Below are 14,847 nucleotides of genomic sequence, written 5' to 3' on the forward strand. Positions count from 1 at the left end.
TTACTCACCTTTCTTTTTATACCACAGTTCACTCGTTATCACTTAATTTTTAAAGTTGAACTCTCCCGCTCCCCAACCACGTCGTTTCTTCTTAGTTTGGATATCTATCGCTCGAACTTGAGGACTGCTCGATTATCTATACTACGCATAGAGGCTCCAAAAGCAAAAACTGAATTGTAGATACCACTGTCAGTATTGAATTCAATAATGTTCAGTTCATTACTGAGAATGAAGATAAAACAATACCATTAAACACTTGAACATCCATTCACCACTGCTAAAATTTTTACCACTGCTGTAAAGGATAATCACAATTTTTGATAAATTCTGGTTTAAATAGCGCATATTATCTTGAACAAGCTAATAAAAATTACCTTTTAGAATTAATTTTTATAAATAAAACTTATATTTTTCTTTTTTTCTATTTAGAAATTACATTTCTCGCATAGCTTGTATTCTCATCCAAAAGGATTAATAATCATCATACGCATTTCTATATATGCATTTTTCAGGTTCAGAAAATGGTCGGCAGCAGCTGTTTTTTGAACTGTGAATAAAGTAAAGCGTGGGAAAAACAAAATTGTAAAACATGTGTGCCTGAAAATCGCTTTAAGCTGTCTTGGTGATAATTAAACTATTCTCAAATTCCCAAACTTTATGAAGACACTGTCATCTTAGATTAAGAACTCATTTGTGAAGGCATTGATAAAACAAATAAAATGTTTCCTGAAACTATTTCTTTAAATGAAAACAAATATTAAATACCTTACCTTTAACAGCATTGAGCTTGCTACCCATCATCTGTTTTGCAACAAAAGCAGCCATCTTGACAATCAACTTTTAATGGACTTTCAAATATACAAGAAATCCAAATGACGCTTTTCAAATGAGCTTGCCGTTATAGCGTTCCGGATGTTTAATAGATTTTTTCTGGGACACAGAAGGATGTGACAGCTGTAAAAATTAATAAATTAATGGGTACGAGTTTCTTGAAAGTGAAAGTATTTATATTTCATAATATAGTGTTCAAAGTTTTCGTATAATCAACGTTAAAATATGCGCATACTTTGTAATACACAAGACGATAATTTCATTGAAAGCAACCTTCATGACTACGAAACAATAGTTGTTTTGATGTCATTAAACCCTTGACCATCAAAGGCCGTCCATGAAATAGGTTGATGAACTGATTGAAGAAAGGAAGGAAATGTATGTAGGAATAGGAAATATACTTGTCGTCACTGCTGCAGGATGGAGCCGGAATAAGTTTCAAAGTGGTTCTCCCCTGTTTATCGAAATGCGAACATAACAGCTATTTTGAATAGCGGACTACTCAAGCTACACGTATTTAAATTATACGTGCACAAACAAGAAGTAATAATTGGTTTACAATAATTTTATAAATTAAAAAACATTCTCAGTAACTGAGAAAACTTTAATTTTGCACAAAGGACCTTTCCTCAAAGTTTGATAGCTGATTGATCTTTCTTTATCTTAATAATAATAATAATAATAATAAAAAACCCAACAATTTTGGTTTAGAACATCCCACCGAAGTTATTTCATTTTAAATGTTTTTATTCTTGTGAATTTTAGCTTAAAACGCCATAAATAGTTTTAAAAAAATAAGGATTCTTTCTTTAATAGCTGCGCAATTTATAAGTAGCTTTTACTAAGAGAATTATTCCGTTTGCGTTTCAGCAACTGTATTATTTGGTAGTTCGCGAATTATTCAAACTGCTAAAATCCTTTGTTATCAAGATTACTTAAAAACTTTCTTTTAAGTTTGAAAAAAAAAAAAAAAAAGAGCGTACAGGGAAGTATCAAATTACTTATCAGCCATTTCGTTTTATAATTATAAGATACCGGTTTACAACGAAAGAAGTAATCACAGGTTCTTCTTTCGAGAAAGTTTCGAAGGAAATAATCTGGAAAATGATCAGTGCGTAGAATAATGACGGATGAGCATCTTGCTAAGGCTACGAATTAGCGAGATATTTTTTTAAATTTAAAAGGTAAAAAAAACTGTATTATAATATTTCATATTAGTTATGCATAACCAAATTTAATTTCACATACAAATATGCCAACAAAACACATACAGAAAATGATATTTTATGGTAAAAGAAGATTTATATAAAATGGTTGTTACCAAAGAAATGTAATACTTTTTGTTTCGACAAACATTCTTCATTGAACAATATCTACGATGCCCTAACAAAAACTTTCCAAACTCTTTGCAGTGGCATCACGAATGACACTGAATTATGCCACTGGTTGCCCTCTCCAACAATTTCGATGATAACCCCCGCCACTCCAGCTTTTTTCAGCCTTATTAAGAGCCTTCAAATAAAATGGTGTTTATTCTGACTATTTCTGTGTTTTGCTAGAATGATGAAGTTGAAAGAAGAACATGTTTTACTAGTTTAAAATGCTAACCAGCACTTTCCAAATGGGTCCTATAGTGCTTATTGGAGGCTGTGAAGTTCAAAAACCCAGGCGAATGGAGCGCTGGAGGTTAATTGCATTTTGAAAAATAAAATGAAGAAATACCAGTCTACACAATCCTTTATGTGCAAAAATTCCTGGTCCTGAAACCTCATTTTTCTCAGTCATCAGATCAAAGCGCCTTGGTATCATCTTGTTCATTAGAACAAGTTAAAATTTAGAACAAAAGAGAAGGAAACAAAGAATGCAAGAGATAAAGAAACAAAAGTTCTTAAACTATGGGTCACACAAATTCATTTATCATTTACTGGATCGCGGTAGCTTGAAGTTAAAATCCCTGCCATATACAGGGAGATTTCTTTTTTTTTTTCATCACACTATTTCTTTCCCTCGCAAGCTTCAAATTTTTCAGACCAAGAACATCGTTTCTCTTTAGAGAAAGGTTTAAAGGTTTTGGTTGGAAATAACTGAATACTTTCCAGCTTACGTGAAGAATATGTCGACGTACACCGTTGAGTAAAAAAACTCTTTTTTTTTTTTTAATCAAAGAATACTACAGAAGTGGAAATTCAATTGTTTCTGCTCAAACAAGACCAACAAATCAAATGGTATTGAGATCAGTCATTTGAGAGAAATGGCAGTGTTTCAGTCAAAAGAAAATGTCATGAAGTTTGACCATCATTAAGAACGCCAGAGAGGACTGATGAAGCTCGGGAAACCTGCGAAGCTCAAGGAATAATTCGCATTTTCACAACAGAGGGAATTACTTACAGCACATTAGTCAAATTTATGCTTGTTTGCATGCCTACAAAATTCAGATCATCCAGCCACGTCCATTGTAAACTGACCACCATGTTTAGTTGGCAATGAACTTCAGTGCACTCTTAAAGCGAGAATCTGACGTTATAAACAAATGTTCGGTTTTCTAACGATGCACCCTTTTATCTAGACGGGTATGTGAATAAGCAAAATGGAATATTTGGGCTATTGAGAATCCACACGCTGTTGTTGACAATCCATTACATGCACAAACGGTCACTGTGTGGTGTGCACTCTTTGTATTTGGCATTTTCGAGAAGTGCTTGTCGGTGGAAATATTTCAACAGATGACGTCAGTCGTCCGTGTCGTTAAGGGCAATTTTGTACCTTTTTTGTATGGCTATGGCATTAATAAATGACAACTCGTCTCAACAAGACAGTGCGAGGCCACATGCTAAAGAAGTTGTCCTGTGATATATGGATGAAATGTTTCGACAATAAGGCAGGTTTTTAACCGCTACCCTGAGGTGTATGGCCAAGGACTGTTGTGTGGCTTCCAATTTCACCTGACTTAGGTTCATGATATTTATCTCTGGGTTCTCAAAGACATTGAAAATAAAAACAATTTCTTTATCGGTGGGAACGTTGGAGCAATTCTTTGCAACTTCACGCTCTACTGTACTTCACAAATTTAATGCCAAGTTAGTGATAATATTAGTTAACGTCAGTTAATATTAATGAAAATGATAAATATATGATTATCTATATTTTGTCCATCTATCCGGTTAGCTACCTCAATTATACTTAATTCCAGAAACCTAAGTAGTTTTGGGCCATAAAATGGATTAGCTCACTATATATGTAAATAACATATTGAAAAATAAAGCAACCGACACGATTATGTAATGGCAATACACATGTTTGTTGGTCCTCTATCCCTTATTTGCCGAATAATTACTATATTATGAAACAAAACATCTGCTTGGTGTGCACTTTTCATAATGTTTTGTATTGTTATTGGTTTCAGAGTAAATGGATTCTTTTTTTGTGACTGTTATAGGTGGTACATAATAGAGCCTTTATATCAGCTTGGCTTAAAGCGTTTTATCTAACGGCCAAACTATGTGGAAGGGAAAGACCATCTCAAGATCTATTAGCTTTAAGATGTATTCCACGTATGTTCTGTAGCTTCTTGGTATTAGATATAAAACGACAGGAGACGGTGAAATATTAATTGTGAGTCCCTTGGGGAAATGGTCACTCGAAAAGGAACAGAATGCAATTAGGAATGAGCAAGGGAAGCAATGAATAAACACCCTCAGGGTACTCTCTAAAGAACGACCAAGTTGGAATTTACTACAATTGCAGGCAGAACGTCACTCATGAAGAAAACACAGCAGATATGGAAAATCTGCTGGTTGGAATAACAATGTGAACATCGAGAATGCACGCGGGGTTTAGGGGAAGGGAATAAAGGAAATCAATAGGTCCACGATGAAACTATGTGCCCGGAGAGAATTTAGTTCGAATAGAAGACAAAAGCTGAATAAAAACTGTATTCATTCATCTTTTCAAATTCTGGTATCCTCACTTTGGCGTGTTGATTATGTCGAACTATTTTCTAACAAATTTTCATATCTGCACCAATTGTGTGAAGAAATAAAGCGTGCTAAGTGTACAAGTTTAATAGAAATAACCAGTTCAATATCCAATCGCACAAAGTTCCATTCGGCGTGATGCAAAGTAATGTTGCCAGATTTTAGCAATTAAAGAAAAATGCACTACCGGGTATTCATTCTTAGGTGGCTGCCTTCTCCAAGAACAGCTGTTCTTGGTCGTCAGGCTGGAGGAAACAGAATCGCTAAAACAACAATGTCGATACGCCTTTTTCATCAGAATCTTGCAAGGTTGCCCACTGAATCAACAGTAAAGAGCTATCTATGGCAACGGAGCACACAATGCCTTGGATATGGAGGGAGATAGTTTTAGGCAGGTGGTAGAAGGCAATTCGCTGTAAACAGCACCGTAATATGAGAAACAGTGCATTTATTAGTGCGTAACGTGGGAGTTTTCCACAGAAGAATGGCTATTTATGTTGATGTGTTACCTCGCTTACCCAAATCATTTTTGTGATGCGAAGAAACATTCAGATAAATACTTAAATAGGTCTGTTAACCAAATAATATCGAAGCAAATCGCATCAACCATACTAAAAAGAGTTAATGCATATGGCAAATTCCGTCACAGTTTTAGTTAAGTTCTGTATAATATTTTGTTGTACTGCAAACGGATGCGATTAAATTGGATGACTGTGTGAACGAAGAGAATATTTATATTATGTTGTTGGTATACACTGATGTTTGTTTAAGGGTTTTACGGCGCAAGGACAGAAAGGCCATATACACCGATGAGCCAAAACATTATGACCAGTGAGTCGTTATGCAAATCGAAGCAATTGCAGATGAACTACGGCGCGTGCGTGGGTCGGGACACGGTATAAAAAACACCTGATACTGGGCTCCGTTAATCAGTGTTACTCTTGTCCTTCAGATGGGAAAGGCAGCGAACTTACACGAGTTTGACAAAGTCCAAATTTTAATGGCCAGACGACTGGGACAGAGTATATCCGAAATGGCACGGCTGGTGGATGCTCACGGTCAGCCGTGGTTAGTACCTACCGAAAGTGGTCCGAGGAGGAAAAACCCACGAACCGCCAGCGAGTTGTTGGACGACCATGGCTCATCGAGGTGAGCGAAGGCTGTCCCAGATGGTACGTGGTAACAGAAGGGCGACTGTGGCGCAACTCGCTAGTAATTGGAATGCTGGTGACGGGAGTAATGTGTCACTACACACAGTACATCGAACCCTGCTGAAAATGGAGGCTGCGTAGCCGCAGGCCGCTCTAAATGCCCATGCTAACCACGGTTCACCGGCGACAGCTCCTACAATGGACATGCGAACATCGAAACTGGACCTTAAGTGATTGGAAGAAGGTCGTCTGGTGCTATGAATTACATTTCCTGTTGCACCATGTGGACGGCCAGGTAAGTGTGCGTCGTTTACATGAGGGATGGCGCCTGGATACACCGTGGGACGAAAACAAGCCAGTGGTGGCAGTGTTCATGCTTTGGGCGATGTTCTGCTGGGATATCCCCTGGGTCCGGTCATCCATGTGCCGGGCACTCTGATGTCTACCACCTACCTAAACATCATTGCTGACCAGGTACACCCTTTCATGGCATGTCGCATTATCCTGCTGAAAGACGGCACCGCCAGAGAGGAAGACCGTTGCCATGAAAGGGTGTACCTGGTCAGCAATGATGTCTTTCAGCAGGATAATGCGCCATGCCACACAGCCTGGATTGTTTGAGACTGGTTCGCGGAACATGAGGAAAACTTCCAGGTATTGCTCTGGCCTCAATTCCTCAGACATCAGTCCCATCGAGCATCTGTAGTTTGTGTTGCAACAGCAACTCCGATCTGCGGCGTCTCAATCACGGACCTTACAGGAGTTAAAGGATCTGCTGGTTACGTGTTGGTACCAGATACCACAAAACACATTTAGAAATCTTGTAACGCCCATGCCTCGCCGGGTACGAGCTGTTTTGACTACACGTGGAGGACCAACATCATTTAGGTAGGTGGTCATAATGTTTTGGCTTATCGGTGTATACAACTTCTACAAAAAAAAAAAAGGCTATTTCATTTCAAAGCATTCTGTCAATACAGTGAATGTTTTCTTCATCTAATTTCAGGAACTGGATTTTCACAATATACACTGAATACGTTTGGTTATCAACCAATAAATATTTACGATGGACACTAATTTTCAACTAAGTTTATTATACAAGCAGAGACTCGATCCCATCACGCGCTTGCGAACTAATAGGGATATACGGAAGTGTCCATCAGCACAGAACACCGCCTATTATATTTAACAGAACGGCTGGAAAGAAAATGGCCATACCAAAAGAGATCAATTCATCGTAACGATTTTTCCTTGTATTTTAATAATTAATAGCAGCGGTATTACTTTGGAAGAGAAGTGGACAAATTCCTGAACACTGAATTTGTGACTAACAGAGACAACATTCCTATCTTCAATAAAAGGTCTTAAAACAACAGATTAATTTTTTGAACATTAATTTGATTGCCTTACGACTTCTTTATCGTGCGAGACTTCATACAGAAAAAAAAATATCGCCTTTCTCAAGTAATCAAGCTTATTCTGAAGTCATGCGTGGTTACTAATAACAAATGCCACTATGAATTTTTCCTCCATTCTAAATTTAGAAAAATAAAGGAACTGTGAAAAATGCAACGATGCGAATTCTTAAAATTATGAAAAACCTAGTTACAGGCGTAAAAATAATTAAAACACAATGAATAAAAAGAGAATCACTCTAAATGTAACGATCCCATTTATTTTCGAAAAAAATAAATTTTGCAGACTGAAGGCAATCGCATAATAGTTAACGGTTATTAAAACATTTCAGCTGACTATAATGCCAGATTGGTTGAGCAATCAAGTAATTTATTACTTCAGTAACAACCAATTTATGGCAATTGATAATGAAAGACTTAGGAGAAATTGTTGTATTCTACATAAAGTTTTTCAACATTGCAAAAGGATTTTAGGATAGTATACAGTAATCTATGATGTAAGAGTTGTAGAGAGAGATATCCAGGAATGACTTTATAATTAAGTTAAAATTGAACCTTCTAATTAATTCGTTTTCCCTTCAAAGTAGTTCTCTTGGGCAGCTCTACATGAACCTATTCTCTTCTTTTACGATTAGAAGACTTTCTGGGTCACTGATATCGATTTCACTACCCTCGACGTACGTCCCACTTTCCCTAAAGACTCTGAAGTGTCCCTTTCATTGAAGTTTTAAAACCTGAGAAGAGAAATAAGTCATAAGGGAACAAATTAGGGGAATAGGGACGGTGTCTCATTTGAAGAATTGGTTCTATCCACCACTTTAACATACTTAATTTCAAGATTGGTGGCGAAAATTTGATGAAGACCAGTTCTTTATCCACCATCGTTGTTTTTCCAATCATTCTTCGGTCAGTGCGAAGTTTCTACATTTAACAATTTTTTTTTCCATCAGTTTTCGCTGTTGTCGAACTGAGAATGACCATGGACTTAGTTTCTTCATAAAGTCGTCTGTTTCACCAGAAAACTATCCCAGTCAACATTGACATTTACCATAAACTCCTTAACTTTCGGCGAGGTTTTATGCAAATTTAAAGAAGCGTTGGACACATACTCGGACGGAATCAGTTAATTTTTGTTTTCTTAAGGCTGGTGCTGAAAAAGCCTCGCTTGCCTGCATTGATTTGTCTTTATCAATATCAATGCAAAAAAATCTGTATTCATTTTTTCAATCCCCATTACGCATTGCACATTTATAGGAATGTAATTAGGCTGTCTGGAAAGGAAGTTTCGTCGTATTCACTCAGCGAACTGAAAACTGCCATCTTCCCATCAGATTACCATCACACAGTCAAGGGTCGGATTTATAAGTTTCTGTACAAGCAATATTTTTATGTTAAATGAGCTTTTACAATAGCATAAAACAAATCTTTCCATGTGGTGTCTATCACGGACCACAGCTGTTCATAGAATCTTTTGAAAAAGTAACATTTTCCCCGAAAATCAATTTACTTCATTAAAGTTATGAGTGAAATATTTTAAAAGGAAACGAGCTTTTCGAAAATCTGATCATTGACAATCATCCATTGGAATCTAAATCATCTACACCATTTTGAGCATTAAACGTCATTAAAATATGATCTTCAATATCCTTCAGAAGCAGAATGGGATCCATACGATGTTCCCTAAAACATAACACCCAACGAATTGCTGAACTGTTTTCATCTAAAGAAAATGAATAAATTTTCCGACTTTAAAAGATGAGAAACATGCGTATTTTTGTAAATAAAGTTGTAAATATACTGGAACTAATTTATGTCTTTCTAACCCTAAGCAAATGCTTTTAATTCAACGTTAGGGTTTTATATTCGGCGTATCAGTAGACCTTAAAATCTTAGATGATTTGTTCTGCTTTAAAGGTCAACTTATATACACGAACAGAGAAAATATTTTGGAATACTTTCAGTTATTTACTTTATAAGCCCCTTGTGCTCTTGTAGATACGCGAATCACATCACCGATACATCATACTGTATTTCTACTTTCTGAAGCGTGTACACATTTTCATGGAGCTCCACAGAATATCCAATGAACTGAAATCGAAGGCGTGCACGACGTTCGGGCTGTATATTCGAAGTTGTATGAAGTGCCAGGAAACTTCTTCAGTCAAGAGGGAACAAGATAAGTGCTTTTTATTTATGAGGTTGAAAAAAAAATAAAAACGCTTTTCAGAAGTAAACGTATCCTTGACTTTTGACTTACCTTGGCATAAGCATATCACAACTCGAGCTTCCTCAGCACGTAAAAATCCCGATAGTTTCTTTCGAGCAAATATGAATCATGTACAAAAAACCTACCTTAGGATACTATTCTCATTTCTGACTGTCCTCAAAAATTCTTGGCTATACAGAAGAATATTATTGCAATAAAGACTTCTCTCCTTTACTGAATAGTTCGGTCCTTATCTTTCAGATAATTTAAGCGGCAGGACTTTATTTTTTACAGATATTCAATTCTGAATGGAACTTATGTTTTCACTTTCTTTTAAAATTTAATAAAAGAATTCTGGCAGTCATTCGACATCTTTCTGTTTATTTCTTCTGAAAAGAATTTACGCCACATGTTATTCCACAAAATTAATCTTCAGAAATTGGTTGTTCGTTTTCCCTTTAGAAAACAGAATTATAAAATGGATAAAAAAATAGGGCATACGCTGGAAGCGGGGCTTGAACTTTGATTGCGATTACTGAAATTGCATTGATAATGCTTAATGGCTATTAAATAAGCAACCTTTTAAAGGCATACCATGGAATTACAAAACTACAACCTTTGATGAATGCAAAGATGGGAATAGTCAGTGGCAGGTATCCAAAAAATGGTGAAAGTAAAAGTACATTAGAAACAATAAATATTGTGTAATGTAAAGAGAAATATTCAAGGATAAGAAGCAAGATAATGTGAAATAGGGAAATGGCATCAAGAACTGAGAGAATAAAGGAACGAAAAAGATAACCAAAAGAGGGAATGCACAAATATTAGATAAAAGCTTACATTTCTCCCCAAAATCTCATAAATTTATTAAAAAGTTTATATAATATTAGAAACAACTATAGGAAGTTCAACAGCGTGCTCCCGAACTGTAACACCAGTATTGGTCGGTAAGGGGAGAAAGGGAATGGTACCATATAAAGTGAAATTTATCTTTTTGTAGATGTCAAAAGCCGAGAGTATATCGAGTGGCTCCTTTATGATTCGACCGATGAAATTTCCACGCATTTGTCTCTACACAATGGAATCAGGCGATTTTAAACAGGGGAATGTGTCAAACTTTAGTAATAATCTCAAGAAGTCCAACCGTTGAGGCCTAAATTATCTATTCAAAAAGACAATTAATACAACAGAAATTTCTGTCGATCAAATTAACTCTATACTAAGAAAGGGTACCTTACAAGATGGTAAATTTCAATCGCTTATAAAAAAAAAAAAGATCCAGAAACGCTGATCTGGGATATATTTGATATCTTTAAAAGATATCTCCAGTAGGAATACCCAGTATTACAGAGAAGTCAAAAACGGAAAGCAAAGCTCGTTTAATAGCACAAAAGTGTGAACGAACTCCCCGGCCATGTCAGAAACTGGCTTGTTATCAGAGTTGTTGGACCAGAGTTATTCTTGCACCATGAAATTTCTTTCTGCTTTTTTTTTCGCACGAGCACTGAATTAAAGCCGCACTAGAGGTTTAAGAGGAAGAAACCAAGAACACCTTTAAAAAACTAACGTTTCTTAAATTCAAGCGTGAAAGTGCATTATAGTAAAATCAATTCAACCACGTATGTGAAAACAAAAGATGGATTGAGTTTAATCGGTATGAAGTATACGCTGCAAAAAAAAAAGTAATTTAATAAAATAAATAAACAAACAAACGGTAGCTGACTTTGATTTCGTATATCCTATCAGCTTTATCAAAATAATTTGCGATTTTGCCTTGAATAAAATCATAAACAGCAATAAATCGTAACTTTTTTGCAAACTATTAAAGCGAAATCTGCTCTACAACTAGTTGGTCGAAAACAAATATACTGGCAACGAGAAACAAAAGCTCTCCCACCTGTAACTGGTGGACATAATCTGTCTCATAAATGCCCAGAGATCAACCGCCATGATTACCTTGACAGGTGGGATAAATAGAGGCACCAAAATAAACATCGTTTCCAATGAAATACTCGTCGCGGTACACGCATATGTAAATTATGCGTGCCACAAATAATGCGGTGATGGATGCGTCTTCATTTAACAAAGTCTCGAGGTGTTTCTATGCAGAAAGGCAAGCAGAGGTGGAGTTCGGAGTGCAGAGAAAAGAACCCAACTGTAATGGGAATAATGTTTAATATCAGCCAAATGGCACACAAGCTACCGCGGTTATTGATTACTACATTTTTATCACTTAGTGTTGCCGAGAGTGTTCGGTCAGAGGTGGCCATCTGCGATAAATCAACCCCAATCTGCCCTCGGTTCAGCTCTTAGGAAATGCTTTTTTTTTTGGCAGAAGGGGAATGTAATGGAACTTAACAAATTTGACTGATTTATTCCGAAGTGCAGAAACTTACAATTTTTATGACATTTGTTCCCTCATCGTTTTTGAAATCCCGTCGACTGTTAGATGGCAATGTCTAGCATCGCGACAAAGAATATTTTTAGTTTTGCCCTGCACATATGATTCGAGATAAATCTTAGAAAAAAAGATCGTTCCCAAATGACCATTTATTGTTCAATTAGAGAAAATAAAGCATTTCTCTGAATAAATGAAGTATTACATTCGTCTTAATAACTTTAATGATATTGTGTGACAGTCCAGTGTGGATCCATACGTTAAAGGTTGCCTTGAACTTATTTTTCCACCAAACTTAATCTTTAAAACTAAAAATAAATTTCTGAAATTAAATGCTTTCAAATCAAAGCGAACCAATAACGTAGGATAAATATCTAATTAATGCTGCTTTTGCGTCCATGTTGATATAATTCATTTAATTTCCCTTAATAATTTGAATGGTTTCCAGCAATAGCGTTGCATCATATGAATCAGTCATACACTGTTGGGTTACTAGATAATTGCTGCTATCTTTCTATGAAGTCTACGAGGTTGATAATGGTATCTAGAAAAATACCGTTTCAGGTAATCAAATGTATTGACGACAATGTCATTACAGTTCATCCAGTAGATGTTCAAATGAATTGCAATTTGAGATTGAGCTAGTCAGGACAGATGAGTAAAATCGCAATCGAGCTCCTGAAAAGTCGCGTACATTTTGAAGTGGCTCGCCAGTCCCATTATTGTGAAGTATCTATTTCGATAAGGGAATTTTTGTTCTAGATTACACTGCAACCTTTTCTCGGTTCACTTCCAAAATCGGTGGCATTAGGAATGTTCCCCGACGGCCATAATCCTTTCTCTACAAAGTTCTTTGCAGCACCAATGTTTAATCTTCATCATAGCAACATTTAAAAAGCGATCCAAATGTTCTCTTACTATATTATGGCGATTGTTTACTGTCTTAGTCGTATTTAGGATGTTAGACCATATTTTGCTGTATATAGTGTATTATGGGTGTTCTGTGGTCGATTTGCTTGCTTGTTCGTAGATATCCGAGTTTCCGGGAGAAAAATCATGCGCCTGAGCCAAAATAACTCAGCCACGAATTCTATCTGTCGTTATGGAAGTTGATAGCTTAAATAAATTCAAAGAGGAACTGGACAAACGTTTAGAGGGAATGGATGTGCGAAATGTCTTTTTTTTTTTTTTTTTTTCTTTTTTTTTTGGCTGATGCTACATAAGCTTGCTTCCTTACATCACATGCTTCTACTACGTCTCGAAAAAAAAAGTCAAAAATTCTTTGCGCTATTGACGAGATTCCAACCCTGCTGTTGTTACTGGTTTAGGGATTTATTAGGCGCATCGGCAACTATGACCATAGAGCGCTATCCAACCATCCCTTTTCCATCCGGTGGAGGGAGAACAGTGATTATATCCACGGTGCTATCCCAGAGGGCAAACCTAAAACGCTCAGCTTGCTCTGTATTAAAGTAGATACCAAACTTGTAAACTTATTCTGGCTGATAAATACTTTGATTAATGAAGTCATGTTAATTATTAGCCATCATAATTTAATTAATTAATAATAAGGAAGTTATCAATGCTGTTCAGCACTTTGAACAAGTCATTATTTACAATTTTCGTTTTACTGTCCAGCTCAGCACTTTTCATTGGATGGGCGAGTGATATACCAACGTCCTATTAGCAATGGGCAGTGCGAGTTTTGCGGATTCAATCGTGCAAGAAGAGTAAAAATGACCACATGGAGGTAAATTAATAAAATCTGTACCTCTGTACGAGTATTTTGCTACTTATTAAAGGTCACCAATAAAATCTTTCATTTACTGATTTTGCCTGAAAGCCAGGCACAACCCTCTCAGTAAAGTAAGATGGTTCCAATGTTCATCCAAACTTCATTTGAAAACAAATTACTTTTTATTGCCATAAAATTTCGCATAACATACTGATTATGGTATATTGTTGACTTCGCATTTGTTTTTGTCTACTTCGTATGTTTTAAGAATCCAGGTGAAAAAAAAATATATTTATTGAAAGTTTAGAAAAATATATACAGTTTACGGTTGTCAGGTTACACTTACCAGTACTTTTTAAAAGTCAAATAAGAAAGAAACTCAAAAGGAAAGAGAAATTAAGTAAATGATGTTAGAATGTTCTCGATGATACAGACGAAGTATATTAGAAAAAGGGAAATAGAAATATCAAGAGGAAGGGCCAAATTGAAATGCCTGTCGGACCCAAGTATTTCAGTATTCTCTGCATCACACAGAAACAAAAACAGTCTGAAATGCCATTGCTGAGAAAGAGTAGCAAATTCCTAAAAGATGGGTGAATTGCATTCACCCATCTTCTACTCTTTGGCTGCTGGCTGATAACGAGAACAATGGTGGCTGGCTGATAACGAATTTTCAATTGAAGTGTACAGTCATCGGTTGTGAAATAAGGAGGGAATGTGGAAGATAATGAAGGCCGCTGATGCGAGTCATAGGATAAGAAGTGTCTGGGAACATGTGGAACAAGGTCACTAGAATCGAGAAATGTAGATAGCTCTGATCACTGAAGCTTCCTATAAGTGCTTTCAGTGAAATTCTTCTCATACCCTGACAGATGAAAATGCCGAAGGCGAGTTTTACCACGATAACCACCAGCAATAGATTCTTCCCCTCCCCGTCATGAACTCACAAGAACAAGTGCTGCCTGCCAATCCTAAATATTTCATGGCCATTCAGGCATGTATAACCCCGAGAACAGAGATCCAGTCAAGCTGCAATAGCTGGCAGACATCAAAAAGTGCCGAACGTGGCACGTTTCCCAACCCATAGAGGAACGGTTTGCGGTGAGATAAATTTAAACGCCCGAATTTAAAGATCCA

At 36.4% G+C, this 14,847-nt stretch overlaps 1 protein-coding gene across 2 annotated transcripts in view; it reads right to left on the reverse strand.

Moving 5' to 3' along the window:
• Window positions 1-14,847, reverse strand: part of LOC150078341 (complexin-like) — a 312,284-nt gene that overhangs the window by 202,256 nt on the left and 95,181 nt on the right. For both annotated transcript variants that reach the window (XM_090384703.1, XM_090384702.1), the window contains exon 2: window positions 771-954. In XM_090384703.1, coding sequence (XP_090240829.1) covers window positions 771-825 — 55 coding nt within the window. In that variant the 5' untranslated portion in view covers window positions 826-954. The remainder of the gene's footprint in view (window positions 1-770; window positions 955-14,847) is intronic.

This window comes from Mastigoproctus giganteus, chromosome 11 (genome assembly GCF_048544385.1).
Source record: "Mastigoproctus giganteus isolate SK-2022 chromosome 11, ASM4854438v1, whole genome shotgun sequence".
NCBI lineage: Eukaryota > Metazoa > Arthropoda > Arachnida > Uropygi > Thelyphonidae > Mastigoproctus > Mastigoproctus giganteus.